General features: G+C 44.2%; 1 protein-coding gene across 2 annotated transcripts in view; it reads left to right on the forward strand.

Annotated features, from left to right (window-relative positions):
* Positions 1-18201, forward strand: part of ptprn2 (protein tyrosine phosphatase receptor type N2) — a 924398-nt gene that overhangs the window by 285217 nt on the left and 620980 nt on the right. For both annotated transcript variants that reach the window (XM_068008124.1, XM_068008134.1), the window contains exon 3: positions 15133-15246. In XM_068008124.1, coding sequence (XP_067864225.1) covers positions 15133-15246 — 114 coding nt within the window. The remainder of the gene's footprint in view (positions 1-15132; positions 15247-18201) is intronic.

Raw genomic sequence — 18201 nt, forward strand, 5'->3', positions numbered from 1 at the left:
ACCACAGGGATCGGTGCTGGGTCCCTTGCTGATTGTGGTGTGCATTAACGACTTGGATATGAATGTAAAAGGTATGATCAGTAAGTTCGCTGATGATACAAAAATTGGTAGGGTGGTAAATAGCGAGGAGGATAGCCTCAGTCTGCAGGACAATATAGATGGGTTGGTCAGATGGGCGGAACAGTGGCAAATGGAATTTAACCCGGAAAAGTGTGAGGTGATGCACTTTGGAGGGACTAACAAGGCAAGGGAATACACAATGAATGGGAGGACCCTAGGCACACCAAGATCCCTCTGACCCTAGGCAAGGGTCAGAGGGATCTTGGTGTGCAAGTTCACAGATCCCTGAAGGCGGTGGAACAGGTAGATAAGGTGGTAAAGAAGGCATATGGGATACTTGCCTTTATTAGCCGAGGCATAGAATATAAGAGCAAGGAGGTTATGATGGAGCTGTATAAAACACTGGTTAGGCCACAGCTGGAGTACTGTGTGCAGTTCTGGTCGCCACACTACAGGAAGGATGTGATCGCTTTGGAGAGGGTGCAGAGGAGATTCACCAGGATGTTACCAGGGCTGGAGCGCTTCAGCTATGAAGAGAGACTGGGAAGATTGGGTTTGTTTTCCTTGGAGCAGAGGAGGCTGAGGGGGGACATGATTGAGGTGTACAAAATTATGAGGGGCACAGATAGGATGGATACTAAGGAGCTTTTTCCCTTCGTTGAGGGTTCTATAACAAGGGGACATAGATTCAAGGTAAAAGGCGGGAGGTTTAGAGGGGATTTGAGAAAGAACTTTTTCACCCAGAGGGTGGTTGGAGTCTGGAACTCACTGCCTGAAAGGGTTGTGGAGGCAGGAACCCTCACAACATTCAAGAAGCATTTGGATGAGCACTTGAAATGCCATAGCATACAAGGCTACGGACCAAATGCTGGAATATGGGATTAGAGTAGACAGGGCTGATGGCCGGCGCGGACACGATGGGCCGAAGGGCCTCTTACGTGCTGTATAACTCTATGACTCTATGACTCTATGAATATTTTCACCCAAAGGGTAAGAGCTGTGGGTTAAGTTACTACGAGGGGTTACTGAGGTGCAGATGGGCTTATGATACAATTGGATGTTTTTCCGGAGAGGGAAGCGATCGAGGGAGTACGTGAGAAAGCAGGTATGTGGGAAAGGCTTCTTTGAGTCGATTGGCTTTATCCTTTCCTAAAAATTCTTATGTGGTACTTGATTTCCCGCAAGATAAAAAAATGCAACGGGCACTAAATTGGGCCGAGTAGCGCCCGTTGTTTTGGCGCTACACGGCCTCTCCGATATCCAAGATGGCGTCTTGGTTGCGCCTGCACATTTCCTGCGAGATGTGTGCCGGGCGCCATCTTGGTATAGGAGTTTGTGCAGGCGCAGATAAGAAACACTGGAATCATGTAAAGTAGGGAGAAAATGGCTTCAATCAGTGTGCAACGCTGATTAAAAGTAATAGACACCATTTTGGGACTTAACTCTCAACTCAATGCAGGGTATTAACCCCAACGATCTGAACGTGTCTTAGAGTGCCTGGAGGACCCCCCACCGGTGCTATTTAAAAGGACCATGCAGGATTTATAGGTTCGTGGCTGGATTATTGCCTCTGGTTGCCGAGACATTTGTAACCATTTTTGGAGGTCTCCTAGACTTCAATACTAGGACGTGGGGACATAGCCTAACATTTAGTGCCAGGACGTGCAGGAGTGAAGTTAGGAAATGCAAAGGGTGGGAGACATTTGGAACGCTCTTCTATAGACGGCAGTTGATGCTAGCTCACTTGTGAATGTTAAATCTGAGATTGATAGATTTCTGTGAATCAAGGGTATTAAGGGATATGGGGCTAAGACAGGTATATGGAATTAGGTCACAGGTCCACCATGATCTCACTGAATGGTGAACAGGCTCAAGGGGCTAAATGCCACTGCCATTTGATATGCGCCACCTTCTCCTGCAAGAAAGCGAGGCATGTGCTTGGGTGATGTGCCTGTCATGGTTGAATAGCTGCCAGTGTGTGTGGCCTGTGAGTTGTGGGTGGGCGGCTTGAAACAGTGGTAATGTGTAAGGCGGGAGGAAGCATCTGATTGGAAGAGTTGAGTACTGATGGAAAGAGTTTATTGGTATGTGGGTGATGGGGGGTGTAGTGTGTGGAGCAGTTGGTAGGAGACGCCACTTGACAGTTGACCTCACTCACCTTGCCCACTCGTGCCTGGTACCAAATCAGATCGGCAGATTGGTGAGTTCTGGTGTTCAGATTGGAGGATGTGGGATTTAGTAATACGCAACCTTTATTCAATGTTTTAACATAACTCATCAGTGTGTAAACATAGGGATGGGATCTGCATCTGTGTTTTACGTATGCGATGTCTGATCTCTGTTCAGACTCCATGCAGACAGTAGACTGTTATTTTCAGCAAATAACAGGTACAAGCTACTTTTAAGAGATTTCTAAGAAACATCTTCCCTTTAAGAGATGAATGTAAGGAATCTTACAACACCAAGTTATAGTCCAACAATTTTATTTTAAAATCACAAGCTTTCGGAGATTATCTCCTTCGTCAGGTGAGTAGTGAATGAGAGGTTCTCAAATCGCATATCTTATATTAGGCTGGGACACCATCACACCAATCAAAGGTGTCGTTGGTGTTCAGACAGGTTAGCCACGGAAAACAGTAGGTCCCAGTATGCTGAATACACAATGTGTCAAATTACACAGACAGAGAGAAAGAGACCCGAAAGGCAGAGAGAGAGAGAGAGAATTTCCAGTTGTATTAAAAACAGATAACTTTTTTTTCCCCGCTGGTGGGGTTACGTGTAGCGTGACATGAACCCAAGATCCCGGTTGAGGCCGTCCTCATGGGTGCGGAACTTGGCTATCAATTTCTGCTCGACGATTTTGCGTTGTCGTGTGTCTCGAAGGCCGCCTTGGAGAACGCTTACCCGAAGATCGGTGGCTGAATGTCCTTGACTGCTGAAGTGTTCCCCGACTGGGAGGGAACCCTCCTGTCTGGCGATTGTTGCGCGTTGTCCGTTCATCCGTTGTCGCAGTGTCTGCATGGTCTCGCCAATGTACCATGCTCCGGGGCACCCTTTCCTGCAACATATGAGGTAGACAACGTTGGCCGAGTCACAGGAGTGTGAACCATGTACCTGGTGGGTGGTGTCCTCTCGTGTGATGGTGGTATCTGTGTCGATGATCTGGCATGTCTTGCAGAGGTTGCCGTGGCAGGGTTGTGTGGTGTCGTGTCCACCCCAGTCCATCACCGGCATCTCCACATCATGGCTTTAAGAGATGGAGCTCCCTCTGGTGGTGGAAAGTGCAAATTGCAGTCATTCCACGTGCAAGGCCTGGAAGGGAACGCCGATTGCAGGTAAATGCTCCCTTGGGACCAAACTTACGTCTTGCCTACCCAGGGTCCGTCGGGCGCAGGGTGTTAACGCATCGTGCTACATCGCCCAGAACAGACCCTTAACCGATTTTTTCCCCAACCTCTCCAGCTAGATGTGGGAAATGCCCCTTTAGATAAATTTATGGTATTCATGAAGTTGGGATTGATTCCAAAATAGTCATCGCAAGCACTACTAAGCGATCATTTTCTTTGTAAAGACAGTTTAAGCTGTAACTCAAGCATTAACCAATTTGATTTGTCCCTAAACACAGATTTCAGTTATTGTAATTTAAATCAACATTAGTTTGAGCATCGTCTGATTCCTTAATGTGATGCTGTGGGTGGTAGAACCATGGTCAGTTTGGGAATACCGCCTCTTCCGTATGTCTGATTATCAGGAAGGAGAGTCAAGAGGTGTCGTGGATTAGTCACATGATATGCTGGTTACATCTGTAAGTGGTCTGCTGTAATATCCTTTCAATGTGAACTTTCGAGAGAAAGAAAGACTTGTATTTATATCGCACCTTTCGTGACCTCAGGACATCTCAAAGTGCTTTACAGTACTTCTGAAGTGTAGTCAACAACGTGGTCAGGGCACTGGGGAGAAGTCCCCTTCTCTATTTCAAATAGTGCCATGGGATCTTTTACATCCACCTGAGAAGGTATAATGTCTCATCTGAAAGACGGCACCTCTGACAGTGCAGCAGTGGAGTGTCAGCCTAGATTAGGCGTTCAAGCCTCTGGAGTGGGATTTCAACCCACAGCCTTCTAACTCAGAAGCTCAAGTGCTACCAACTGAGCCACAGTTGACACCTTGAGATTTCTGCTCTCAGAGGGTTACGTTCAAGCAATGCTGACATTAGAGCCATCGTTTTATTCTCTTATTTCAAACCTTACTGAAATTGCAGGTTAGACACCAGCCATTAGGCAGAATTGGTTGGCAGTGGGAATTCCATAAATAACTTTTCCTCTGTGACTCTTAGCAGAATCCTAACAGTTAAACTAACTACACTGAATGTCACAGTGCTTTGTCGCATCATGTTTCCTTCATTTTTTTTATTTGTCTGTCCTGCCATTATTTTTACTCCCCCCCCCCCCTATCTTCCTCTTCATAAGCCGCTGACGAATGCAAGGACATTTGCTCCACAGGAGTCGACTTCCCTCTGGTGCCTCATCCAAGTTCCTATTTCTCATGTGAGACTGGGAGATGCGTGTTGGCAGGTTGTTCAACTGTAAAGAACATCACAGCTGAACCCGATCCTGTCCTCACCTGATGTACAAACATGCTCTTCTGGCAGAGCTCACTGCTTAGTAACCAAGAGAAGGAACCGCAGCTCTCTTTTCCTCTTCTCTACACCAGGGCACCGAGGGTATTTGTAGTGCCCCTACCACCACCTTAAGGGCTGTGGACGCTCAGTTGTTGCGTATGTTCAAGACTGAGATAGATAGATTTTTGGACACTTAAGGGAATCAAAGGATATGGGGATAGGGCGGGAAAGTGGAGTTGAGGTAGAAGATCAGCCATGATCTTATTGATGGCGGAGCATGCTCAAGGGGCTGTATGGCCTACTCCTGCTCCTATTTCTTATGTTCTCAACTGCGATCGGCTCGCTCAGCAAGACCAGGGAATGAGTCTGGGAAAAAGACAGAACTCAAATGCTTAGGGGCCTGCTGTGTATTTTCAACATGTTCTGTTTTTATTTCAGATTTTCTGTGTTGTTGTTCAGTAGGATTCCAATTCTCTCTCTAATGTTATATTTAACACATTGCCTGCAGTTTTCAGTTATTGGCCTTAATTAATGTACCTCATTTGTTGAAAGTATTTGTAAGCAACTGATGTTTTGCTATCCATACATGGATTTGCATACGGTCATTAATAACAAGGACGTATTAATTAAGTGATATGTCGTTTAAACACAAACAAGTACTTTTGTTTAATTTGAAGTGATTTTGTTAAGTATCATGATTCTTTGACTATTTTTAGGATTTTCAGTGATATGTCTCAAAATTCGGTATAAATTGGATTCACCCAATTACAAATATTGGGGACTTGTACAGCGAAATTAGGATTTCTGGTAATCGAGGATAAAATGCTTGCAGTTTTTATATTTAAAATGTTGCTTTGTAGAAAGGTTTGAGCTGCATAATGCAAACAGAGCAAATAAAGCTGAGGGAGAACTGGGTGGTGCAGTGTGATAGGTTTAGATGAAGAGGGGTGGGAGGAGGCTCGTGTGGACCATAAACGTCGGCATATACCAATTGGGCTGAATGGTCTGTTTCTGTGCTGTACATTCGATGCAACCTTGGCCTTTCACCATTGGGACCTGGGTTCAAATTCAGTCTGGACTCGATCCAGTTATTAGTGATCATAAAGAAAGAAAGACTTTGCATTTATATAGCGGCTTTCACATCCTCAGGATGTTGCACAGCAGTTTACAACAAATGAAGTACTGTTGAAATTTTGTCACTGTTGTGAAGTAGGAAACACGGCAGCCAATTTGGGTTGCGTCATTGAGTGAAAAGAGATTTGACTTGGTTTTTATTCATTATCTGGTGTCTGTCAGACTGGCTGTGCCGTAGTTCTAAGCATTCCATGCTGGGTTTAACCGTCCAAGGTATATATCTTTTTACTTTGGTCATTCCTATCTTGTAACACTTCTTTCCTTCCCCTCGTCAATCTTCTCCCTTTTGGATTCTCCATAGCCAAAAGGTTGGTAGAAAGTCTTCTCTCAGCCAATCCGAGTCTAAACTAGGAGGCTCCTAACAGCAGCCTGGAAATGACTCATCCGCTGCTTTCTTTCCCCCCTGTTCGTACGAAGGAACCAAATCTCCACTTGGCACCTCCACCAAAAAAGATCCAGAATTCAGCAGTGCAGTGCACCATGGCTCAGTGGATAGCACTCTTGCCTCTGACTCAGAAGGTTGTGGGTTCAAGTCCTACTCCTGAGACTTGCGCACAAAGTCTAGGTTGAAACTCCAGTGTAGTACTGAGAGAGTGCTACTGTCGGAGGTGCCATCTTTCAGATGAGACATTAAACTGAGGCCCTCGCAGGTGAATGTAAAAGATCCAATGGCACTATTTTGAAGAAGAGTAGGGGAGTTCTTCCTGGTGTCCTGGCCAATATTTATCCCTCAACCTGCACCTAAAACAGATTAACTGGTTATTACCTCATTGGTGTTTGTGGGACCTTGCTGTTGCCACATTTCCAAGTTGAGTTGGGTTGTTGCCCCTGTAGACTTGGGTTGTTGCCCCTGTAGACTTGGGTTGTTGCCCCTGTAGGTGACTTGGGTTGTTGCCCCTGTAGGTGACTTGGGTTGTTGCCCCTGTAGGTGACTTGGGTTGTTGCCCCTGTAGGTGACTTGGGTTGTTGCCCCTGTAGGTGACTTGGGTTGTTGCCCTGCAGGTGAGTTGAGTTGTTGCCCTGCAGGTGAGTTGTGTTGTTGCTCTGTAGGTGAGTTGGGTTGTTGCCCCTGTAGACTTGGGTTGTTGCCCCTGTAGGTGACTTGGGTTGTTGCCCTGCAGGTGAGTTGTGTTGTTGCTCTGTAGGTGACTTGGGTTGTTGCCCCTGTAGACTTGGGTTGTTGCCCCTGTAGGTGACTTGGGTTGTTGCCCTGCAGGTGTGTTGAGTTGTTGGCCCTGTAGGCCAGTTGTGTTGTTGCTCTGTAGGTGAGTTGGGTTGTTCCCACTGTAGGCCAGTTGTGTTGGTGCTCTGCAGGTGAGTTGGGTTGTTGCCCCTGTAGTTGAGTTGTGTTGGTGCTGTGTAGGTGAGTTGGGTTGTTGTCCCTTTTGGTGAGTTGCTTTGTTGCCCCTGTAGTTAAGTTATGTCGGTGCTCTGTAAGTGAGTTGGGCTGTTGCTCTGTAAGTGTGTTGGGTTTTTGCTCTGTAGGTGAGTTGGGTTGTTGCCCCTTGTAGTCCAGTTGCGTTGGTGCTCTGTAGGTGAGTTGGGTTGTTGCCCCTGTAGGTAAGTTGTGTTGGTGCTCTGTAGGTCAGTTGGGTTGTTGCTCTGTAAGTGTGTTGGGTTGTTTCTCTGTAGGTGTGTTGGGTTGTTGCTCTGTAAGTGTGTTGGGTTGTTGCTCTGTAAGTGTGTTGGGTTGTTTCTCTGTCGGTGTGTTGGGTTGTTGCTCTGTAAGTGTGTTGGGTTGTTGCTCTGTAAGTGTGTTGGGTTGTTTCTCTGTCGGTGTGTTGGGTTGTTGCTCTGTAAGTGTGTTGGGTTGTTGCTCTGTAAGTGTGTTGGGTTGTTGCTCTGTAAGTGTGTTGGGTTGTTTCTCTGTCGGTGTGTTGGGTTGTTTCTCTGTAGGTGTGTTGGGTTTTTGCTCTGTAAGTGTGTTGGGTTGTTTCTCTGTCGGTGTGTTGGGTTGTTTCTCTGTAGATGTGTTGGGTTGTTGCTCTGTAAGTGTGTTGGGTTGTTGCTCTGTAAGTGTGTTGGGTTGTTTCTCTGTCGGTGTGTTGGGTTGTTTCTCTGTAGGTGTGTTGGGTTTTTGCTCTGTAAGTGTGTTGGGTTGTTGCTCTGTAAGTGTGTTGGGTTGTTTCTCTGTCGGTGTGTTGGGTTGTTGCTCTGTAGGTGTGTTGGGTTGTTGCTCTGTAAGTGTGTTGGGTTTTTGCTCTGTAAGTGTGTTGGGTTGTTTCTCTGTCGGTGTGTTGGGTTGTTGCTCTGTCGGTGTGTTGGGTTGTTTCTCTGTAGGTGTGTTGGGTTTTTGCTCTGTAGGTGTGTTGGGTTGTTTCTCTGTCGGTGTGTTGGGTTGTTGCTCTGTAGGTGTGTTGGGTTGTTGCTCTGTAAGTGTGTTGGGTTGTTGCTCTGTAAGTGTGTTGGGTTGTTTCTCTGTCGGTGTGTTGGGTTGTTGCTCTGTCGGTGTGTTGGGTTGTTTCTCTGTAGGTGTGTTGGGTTTTTGCTCTGTAGGTGTGTTGGGTTGTTAGCCATTAGGTGAGTTGCCGCCTTGCTCTGTAGATAGGATGGACTGTTCCCCTGTGCCTCGCAGAGGGCACACCAAGGCCCCCCTGTATATACTCCACAGATAGTACCCTTGGAACCCCCCCAGTACTTTATCACAGTGATCCCCATGCGCAGTACTATATGAATGTGATTCCCCTGGCTTCATGAGATCAAGGAATCACCTGGTCTCCCAGTGAAGGTTGGACCTCTCTGATTGACCATACTCGCCACATCTACAACCTTCAACTGCAGCAAGTTCAAAATCATAAATGCTGACATCATACTTCAGTCATGCTGAAATTCTTCTTCCTCTACAGTAGATAGCAGCAGGAAATTGTGAAACAGAGAGGACTTTCAGATATGTCACTATGTAGAGGGGATGGCTGAGGTACTAAATGAGATACTGGATGGGCTAAAAATTGATTAAGATAAGTACTAAAAAGGCTCGCTGTACTTAAAGTTGATACGTCACCCAGTCCGGGTGGGATGCATCCCAGGTTGCTAAGGGAAGTAAGGGTGGAAATTGTGGAGCTACTGGCCTTAATCTTCCAAACATCTCTAGATACGGGGGTGGTGCCAGAGGACTGGAGAATTGCAAATGTTACACCCATGTTCAAAAAACGGTGTAAGGGTAAACCCAGCAAATATAGGCCAGTCAGTTTAACCTCAGTGATGGGGAAACTTTTAGAAATGATAATCCGGGACACAATTAACAGTCACTTGGATAAGGGTGGATTGATTAGGGAAAGCCAGCATGAATTTGTTAAAGGCATATCATGTTTAACTAACCTGATAGAGTTTTTTGATGAGGTAACAGAAAGGGTAGATGAGGGCAATGCAGTTGATGTTGTGTATATGGACTTTCAAAAGGCGTTTGATAAAGTGCAGCATAATAGGCTTATCATCAAGATTGCGGCCTATGGAATAAAGAGGGCAGTAGCAACATGGATACAGAATTGGCTAAGGGACAGGAAACATAGAGTAGTGGTGAACGGTTGTTTTTCGGACTGGAGGAAGGTGTACAGTGGTGTTCCCCAGGGGTCGGTGCTGGGACCACTGCTTTTCTTGATATATATTAATGACTTGGACTTGGGTGTACAGGGCACAATTTCAAAATTTGCAGATGACACAAAACTTGGAAGGGTAGTAAAGAGTGAGGAGGATAGTGATAAACTTCAAGAGGATATAGACAGGCTGGTGGCAAGGGCGGACCGTGGCAGATGAAATTTAACACAGAAAAATGCGTAGTTATACATTTCGGTAGAAAGAACGAGGAGATGCAATATTAACTAGAGGGCACAACTCTAAAAGGGGTACAGGAACAGAGAGATCTGGAGGTATATGTGCACAAATCATTGAAGGTGGCAGGGCAGGTTGAGAAAGTCGTTAAAAAAGTATACGGGATCCTGGGCTTTATAAATAGAGGGATAGAGTACAGAAGTATGGAAGTCATGATGAACCTTTATAAAAGTATAGGAGCAAGTATGTCTTACTGCAGTTATACAGGGCCTTGGTGAGTCCACACCTGGAGTATTGTGTGCAGTTTTGGTCTCCCTTCCAAAGAAAGGATATACTTGCCATGGAGGGAGTGCAGCGAAGGTTCACCAGACTGTTTCCTAGGATGGCAGGACTGTCATATGAGGAGAGATTGGATCGACTCAGCCTGTATTCACTCGAGTTTAGAAAAATGAGAGGGGATCTCATTGAAACATATAAAATTCTGACAGGGCTAGACAGATTGGTTGCAGGGAGGATATTTCCCCTGGCTGGGGGGTCCAGAAAGAGGGGTCACAGTTTTAGGATATGGGTAGGACATTTAGGTCTGAGATGAGGAGAAATTTCTTCACTCAGAGGGTGGTGAACCTGTGGAATTCTCTACCACAGAAGGCTGTAGAGGCCAAGTCACTGAATATATTTAAGAAGGAGCTAGATAGATTTCTAGACACAAAAGGCATCAAGGGGTATGGGGAGAGAGTGGGAATATGGTATTGAGATAGAGGATCAGCCATGATCATATTGAATGGCGGAGCAGGCTCGAAGGGCCGAATGGCCTACTCCTGCTCCTATTTTGTATGTTTCTATGTTTTCCTACATTACAATTGTGACTACACTTCAAAATTAGTTAATTGGCTGTAAAGCGTTTTGTGACATCCTGAGGCCATGAAAGGTGCTATAGAAATGCGGTGATCAATAGAGTCCAGGAGAAATCTATCACACTAGCCAGTAATGATACACCATGGATGAATAAAGAAATAAGGGCAAAATTAAAACTAAAGAAAAAGGCATACACTAAGTACATAGACAACAAAGGAGAGGATGACAAAAGGGAACATGAAAAGGTCAGGAAAGAAGTTTAAAAAAAACAATTAGGAAGGCTAAGAGAATCTACGAAATTAAATCATCAAGGAATATAAAAAGAAATAGTTAACTATTCTACAGACACATAAATATCAAAAGAAAAATCATGATAGGGATAGGGCCACTAAGGGATACACATGATAAACTCACAGGTAATGTCAGCAAAATGGCAGAAATATTAAATAATTACTTGCCCCAGTATTTACCAGGGAGATTAACATGGTGGGAGTGACATTAGAGGAAGAGATCAAAAAATATATAAAGACATACAAGATAGAAAGGGGGGAGATAATTGATAAACTAATCAAACTTAGAGAGGATAAAGCCCCGGGTCTGGATGGATTGCATCTGTGCATATTAAAAGAAATTAGGGAAGAAATAGCAGATCTCTTTTCATTAGAAAGGGGAATAGTGCCAGAGGACTGGCAGACAGCTAATGTGATTCCTATATTTAAAAAGGGAGATAGTTCCCTGGACTGGTTCTATCGGACTATAGTTCAACATCGGTGGTAGAAAAGATAATGGAATCCTTACTCAAAAATGTAATAGAAAAACATCAATAAACCGAAAATATAATGAAGAATAGTCAGCACGGATTTCAAAAGGGAAGATCATGCTTGACTTAATGCTAAAGGGATCAAGGGATATGAGGAAAAAGCGGGAACAGGGTACTGAGTTAGACTATCAGCCATGATCATTTTGAATGGCGGAGCAGGCCCCAAGGGCCGGATGGCTTACTCTTGCTCCTATTTTCTATGTTTCTAAGACCAATCTTACTGAATTCTTTGAAGAACTAACAGAAAGGGTGGACAAGGTTAATGCAGTAAATGTAATATATTTGGATTTTGAAAAGGCCTTCGATAAGGTAGGCTCATGACTAAGGTCAGAGCGTGTGGAGTCAGGAGACAAGTAGCAGAATGGATAGGAAGCTGGCTACAAAACAGTACAATTTCAAAATTTGCGGACGATGCCAAATTGGGTATAGTTAATACCGAGGAGGACTGTGACAAAATACAGGAAGACGTTAATAAACTTACAGAATGGGCATGTAATTGGCAGATGAATTTTAAAATAGATAAGAACATAAGAACATAAGAAATTGGAGCAGGAGTAGGCCAATCGGCCCCTCGAGCCTGCTCCGCCATTCAATAAGATCATGGCTGATCTGATCCCAACCACAAATCTAAAGAACACAAGAAGTCGGAGCAGGACCCGGCCACATAGCCCCTGGGCCCTCTCCGCCACCCACAGGGCATTGACCGATCCGAACTCAGCTTCATGTCCAATTTCCTGCCCGCTCTCCATAACCCCTAATTCCCTTTACTTCAAGGAAACTGTCTATTTCTGTTTTAAATTTATCTAATGATGTAGCTTCCACAGCTTCCTGGGGCAGCAAATTCCACAGACCTACCACCCTCTGAGTGAAGAAGTTTCTCCTCATCTCAGTTTTGAAAGAGCAGCCCCTTATTCTAAGATTATGCCCCCTAGTTCTAGTTTCACCCATCTTTGGGAACATCCTTACTGCATCCACCCGATCAAGACCCTTCACAATCTTATATGTTTCAATAAGATCGCCTCTCATTCTTCTGAACTCCAATGAGTAGAGTCCCAATCTACTCAACCTTTCCTCATATGTCCGCCCCCTCATCCCCGGGATTAACCGAGTGAACCTTCTTTGTACTGCCTCGAGAGCAAGTATGTCTTTTCTTAAGTATGGAGACCAAAACTGAATGCAGTATTCCAGGTGCGGTCTCACCAATACCTTATATAACTGCAGCAATACCTCCTTGTTTTTATATTCTATCCCCCTAGCAATAAAAGCCAACATTCCGTTGGCTTTCTTGATCACCTGCTGCACCTGCATACCAACTTTTTGATTTTCTTGCACTAGGACCCCCAGATCCCTTTGTACTGCAGTACTTTCCAGTCTCTCGCCATTAAGAAAATAACTTGCTCTCTGATTTTTCCTGCCAAAGTGCATAACCTCACATTTTCCAATATTATATTGCATCTGCCAAATCTCCGCCCACTCACCCAGCCTGTCTATATCCCCTTGCAGGTTTTTTATGTCCTCCTCACTCTCTACTTTCCCTCCCATCTTTGTATCATCTGCAAATTTTGATATGTTGCACTCGGTCCCCTCCTCCAAATCGTTAATATAGATTGTAAAGAGTTGGGGACCCAGCACCGACCCCTGTGGAACACCACTGGTTACTGGTGTGATGTATTACATTTTGGTAGGAAGAATAAGGGGGCCACATACTGTTTGGATAATAAGTGTCTAAATGGGGTAGGGGAGCAGAGGGATCTGGGAGTACAGATACACAAATCACTAAAAGTAGTGACGCAGGTTAATAAAGCCATAAAAAAAGCAAACCAAGCACTAGGGTTCATTTCTAGAGGGACAGAATTGAAAAGCAGAGAAATTATGTTGAACTTGTATAGAACCTTGGTTAGACCACACTTGGAGTATTGTGAACAGTTCTGGTCTCCATATTATAAAAAATACATAGAGGCACTGGAGAAGGTGCAAAAAAGATTTACTAGGATGATCATAGAATCATAGAAAATTTAGGACTCAGGAGGCCATTTGGCCCATCATGTCCGCACTGGCCGAAAATGAGCCACCCAGCCTAATCCCACTTTCCAGCACTTGGTCCGTAGCCTTGTAGGTTACGGCACTTCAGGTGCACATCCAGGTACTTTTTAAATGAGTTGAGGTTTTCTGCCTCTACCACCCTCTCAGGAAGTGAATTCCAGACCCCCACCACCCTCTGGGTGAAAATTTTTTTCCTCAACTCCCCTCTAATCCTTCTACCAATCACTTTAATTCTATGCCCCGGGGGTATTGACCCCCCTCCACTAAGGGAAATAGGTCCTTCCTATCCACTCTATCTAGGCCCCTCATAATTTTGTACACCTTAATTACATCACCCCTCAGCCTCCTCTGTTCCAAAGAGAACAAACCTAGCCTATCCAATCTTTCCTACCAGAACTGAGAGGTTATACCTATCAGAAAAGATTGAGCAGGCTGGGGCCCTTTTCTCTAGAAAAGAGAAGACTGAGGGGTGATCTAATAGAAGTCTTTAAGGTTATGAAGGGATTTGATAGGGTAGACATAGAGAAGATGTTTCCACATGCGGGGGAGACCAGAACTAGGGGCCATAAATATAAGATAGTCACTAATAAATCCAATAGGGAATTCAGGAGAAACTTCTTTACCCAGAGAGTGGTTAGAATGTGGAACTTGCTACAAGAAGTAGTTGAGGCGACTATCATAGATGCATTAAAGGGAAGCAAGATAAACACATGAGGGAGAAAGGAATAGAAGGTTATGCTGATAGGGTTAGATGAAGTAGGAAGGGAGAAGGCTCGTGTGGAGCATAAACACACACAGTGCAGACCTGTTGGGCCAAATGGCCTATTTCTGTGCTGTACATTCTATGTAATTCTATGTAAGTCTTTTTCTTTTTCTCAGCATTCTGTGGCACTATTTGTTGATGCCCCAATCTGCTGAGCCCCTGTATTATCAACACTTCTGCTTTTCTACATACTGCATTGATTATCTTTGTTTTAATCATGCATGCAATTTGTGAGCACGTATGGATATAAAAATTGTAGTAAACCAATATATTGCTATTGCTGAGAACTTAGAAACTCAAGATTATTGCAGCTCTGTTGTGTAGGAAGAGGATAAATAATGAGACCCAATTTTTTATCCCACAATTGGCCTCTTCTGACAGCTCATGAACAAAAAAGTCACAAATAAGTTGTAATTAGCTTCGTGACTCATCTATTGATCCTCTCCCACGGCTCCTCATCGTATCTTCAGTGACTAATTCAAATTGAAATGACTAATGTTAGATGGTAGTGTTGATTTTGAATATGAATATGCTGTTGCACAGCGATGTCACTGTGAAACTTTTTTTTTCCTCACTGTGCTTTTTGATCTGGTTATGGACGTGCTTTAAGTCCATCAAGGGAAGGCTACATCATCTCAAACTGAAAGGTTCTTCAGTTTGTACAGTGGAGTGAATGTGTGCCCTGCACTGTTGGAGGTGCCGTCTTTCGGATGAGATGTTAAACCAAGGCCCCCTCTGCCCTCTCAGGTGGACGTTAAAGATCGCCTGCCACTCTCCCCGGTGTCCTGGATAATATTTATCCCTCAAGCAACATCACTAAAGCAGATTATCTAGTCATTATCACATTGCTGTTTGTGGGATCTTGCTGTGCACAAATTGGCTGCCGCATTTCCTACATTACAACAGCGACTACATTTCAAAAGTGCTCCATTGGCTGTAAAGCGCTTTGGGCTGTCCTGAGGTTGTGAAAGGAGCTATATAAATGCAAGTTTTTCTTTATGTATACTAGGCTGTGAAAGTTTTTAGACTTTTGAGCAATTATTCAAGAATCTTCCTGTTGTTTTGCAGATGGAATATTCGGGAGGTGTCAACTGGTCACGGTGATAGACGTATACAAATACGAAGTTTCACCAACCGATCTTCAGCGGCTCCGGGCTATCCTACAGGAACTGTCCCTCAGAGGTACTCTTTAAGCAGGACGCTTACCTTTTTGAACAGATCGTTTTCAATAGAACACCTGTTCTATTTCAGCAGCTGTACCTCATTATCACAAAGGTTGCATGGACTTAGATCATGTGAATATCATATATTAGTGACTACACTTCAAAAGTCATTCGTTGGCTGTAAAGCATTTTGGGGTGTCCTGAGGTCGAGAAAGTTGCAATATAAATGCAAGTTCTTTCTTTATATAACATAAAAGAATTAAATTTGAATCAGCTTCAGAGTTTGCTCAGCGTTCTAAGTGGTATGTGCAATCAGGCTGTTCCATTAAATAATAGAGTTGATTGTCATTGAATTTAAATGCTGCTTGACAGATAAAATTGGGCTGTTTATGAGCTGAGTAGCTGGCACCTTAATGCAAAATACACATTCTGTCAGACCAATCACACATTGCTCAGCTCTGAAAAGCCATTAATCCTAACTTCAAACAGGTCAAGCCATTTGTGCATGTAAGGAATGAATGTCCAATTGGACTATTATGCACTTTGACAAAATCAGCAAAGGCATTTCGGTAATAAATTGTTTGAGACCACAAGCTCCCTCGACTTTCAAATAACATCTGAATGCACTGTCCTGTGAGTTGCCAGTGCTTTAACTGGGCAGCCAGCAATGCCGACTATTCTCTCCAAAGCAGTAATGGATCCTCGTGATAAGTAGTTTAAAAAAAAAATCCTGCCAACCACAAGAAATGCTGTGGGATAGAGTTTCCAATTGGGAAATTGCACCCAAAATGCGCTTGAAGGTGCGCTGGTTAGGTTATGCTTGAAGTTTCTGCTAAAATTCATTTGCATAATCACAAACGTAAAATCTTTCATGAACGAGTGCAATCGGGTAGCGTAATAGAACACAATAGTTTCTTTTTCTTCCCTTCCATTAAAAAGTATTCCTTGATGTGTTTTTAAGAGTAATAATCTCGTGCAGTTTTATTAATTCTGCTGAAAATGGGTTTATCACCAAAAATAAGCATTTTTAATGAGGATGTCCAGTGCTCCACCTGTGAGTAACCTGATTTAAAATCACTGAATATGTCTTTAAAAAAAACTATACTGAACCATTTAATAGTTTCATTGGTGTACACTGGTCAGTTTCTTAGTAAATTAAATATTTTTTGATATGAGAAAGCTTTTAAAACGTGCCTACTAGTGCCTGTGCGCCTAAGAAAATGAGCGCAATTTGACGAGCCTTCCCGACCCACCGCAATTGGTGGAATCTCGCAGTTTCGAACTGGGGTGTGGCCAGTTTTGGGCGGAGCCTGATTCGGGCGAATTGAATCTTGAATCAGCGTAAAAGATCACGGAAAACACGAACGCAAGTGCTTTTGGGCGTAACTCACTTCTGTTTAAAGTTCCCCGATCTCTAGCACGGGTTCGGCCGACTCCGGCCGGATTGTGCTGATATTAGTAGTGGAAACGAGCGGAAACTTGACCCCTGTATGTCGTTCTGGTCACTTGATTGGAAGTACGTTACTGTCTTGAGAAAGTACAGACATGTGCATCCAAGATGATTCTAGGTTTCAATTATGTGCAAATATTAAGGAAGTTGAGCTTGTTCTCTTTTGAAAAGAGACTTCATTGTGACCTAATTGAAGGGGATTGTTAAAGTTTATCCAGGCAAGTTGTTCGCAATGGTGACGGGTTCAAATACCAGAGAGCGCAAGTTAAAAATGTGGAAGTTAGAAAGAAGGACTTGAATTTAGCACCCGATCGCATTTCTCAGGAATGTCTCAAAACTGCTTCGCAAACAATGCACTTTGAAGTGCGGAAATTTATTCTGTAACCATAACATAAGAGGGTATCGGACAGAGGTTTTTAAATAAAAGGTAAGAGTTGTGGAGCAAGTCACTAAAGAATGTATAACAGACAACAGAACCTGTTTCTGGAAAGAGAAGGGACTGATAGATATGGTGAGACAGTGAGTAATAAAGGAACTTGGATTTATATACCCCCTTATCATGTCCTCAGGATATCTCAAAATCATTATGCAGTCGAACAGAGCAGCCAGTTTGCACATGGCAAGACCACACAACTAGAAAATGAGATATATGTTGACTTAGTCTGTTTTTGGTAGTGTTGGATGAGGGGGGAATATTCTCCGTTCTGCTCCAAATAATACCATGGGATCTTTTGCATCCACCTGAACAGACTTAGTTCCTCAGGGCCTTAATTTAATGCTTCATCCAAACAACAGCACCTCCAACAATGCAGCACTCTTTCAATACTGCACTGAAGTGTTAACTTAGTTTATGTTCTCAAATCTTGGAGCAGGGCTTGAGTGCACAACTTTTTGACTTGGGCAAGCGTGCCAGCAATTCAACCAAGCTGACGCTGTGCCAGGTGGTGTTGAGATCCCTCAAAAGGGAGAGACTTTTTGGCTTTTCTGCCATTTCCTGTCCGGGGTCCAGGAACGGGGGTGGGGCGAATGGGACGGTCGAGCACTGGCCCACGGTATTGCAGTGGATCGTGCTTCTCCTGGCTCTACATTAGCGTAGGCCAAGAACAATTTTACTTACCTTTTCTCTGTAGTCTTTACTGGTTAAGCCGCTGTAGACCTGGAAACACTGAGTGGAGCACGCACAGCACATACTCCACCCAATTTATGCCGACTTTGCCAGCAGCGCCTTAAAAACGGGCATTAGATCCTATGATCAGCGTATTGTGGGGGCCGAACCGCTGTTTCAGACAGTCACATTGTACACCTAGAAGTCTCTGGCTTCCGAGTTAACAGTCAGCACACTTCTGGGGGAGATCAGGTGCGGGACGCTGCCAGCCGAAACTCATCCCTCCGACACACGTTTCTTGCCCGGGTGCGACCTGGCACAATTGCTCTCCCGGTATGCTTGAAATGGGAAATGTTCCATTTCCCAGTGCTAACATCCCTCACCTTGATGAAGATAGACATTTTTTTTAAAAAGTGTTT

Source organism: Heptranchias perlo, chromosome 2 (genome assembly GCF_035084215.1).
Source record: "Heptranchias perlo isolate sHepPer1 chromosome 2, sHepPer1.hap1, whole genome shotgun sequence".
Classification (NCBI taxonomy): domain Eukaryota; kingdom Metazoa; phylum Chordata; class Chondrichthyes; order Hexanchiformes; family Hexanchidae; genus Heptranchias; species Heptranchias perlo.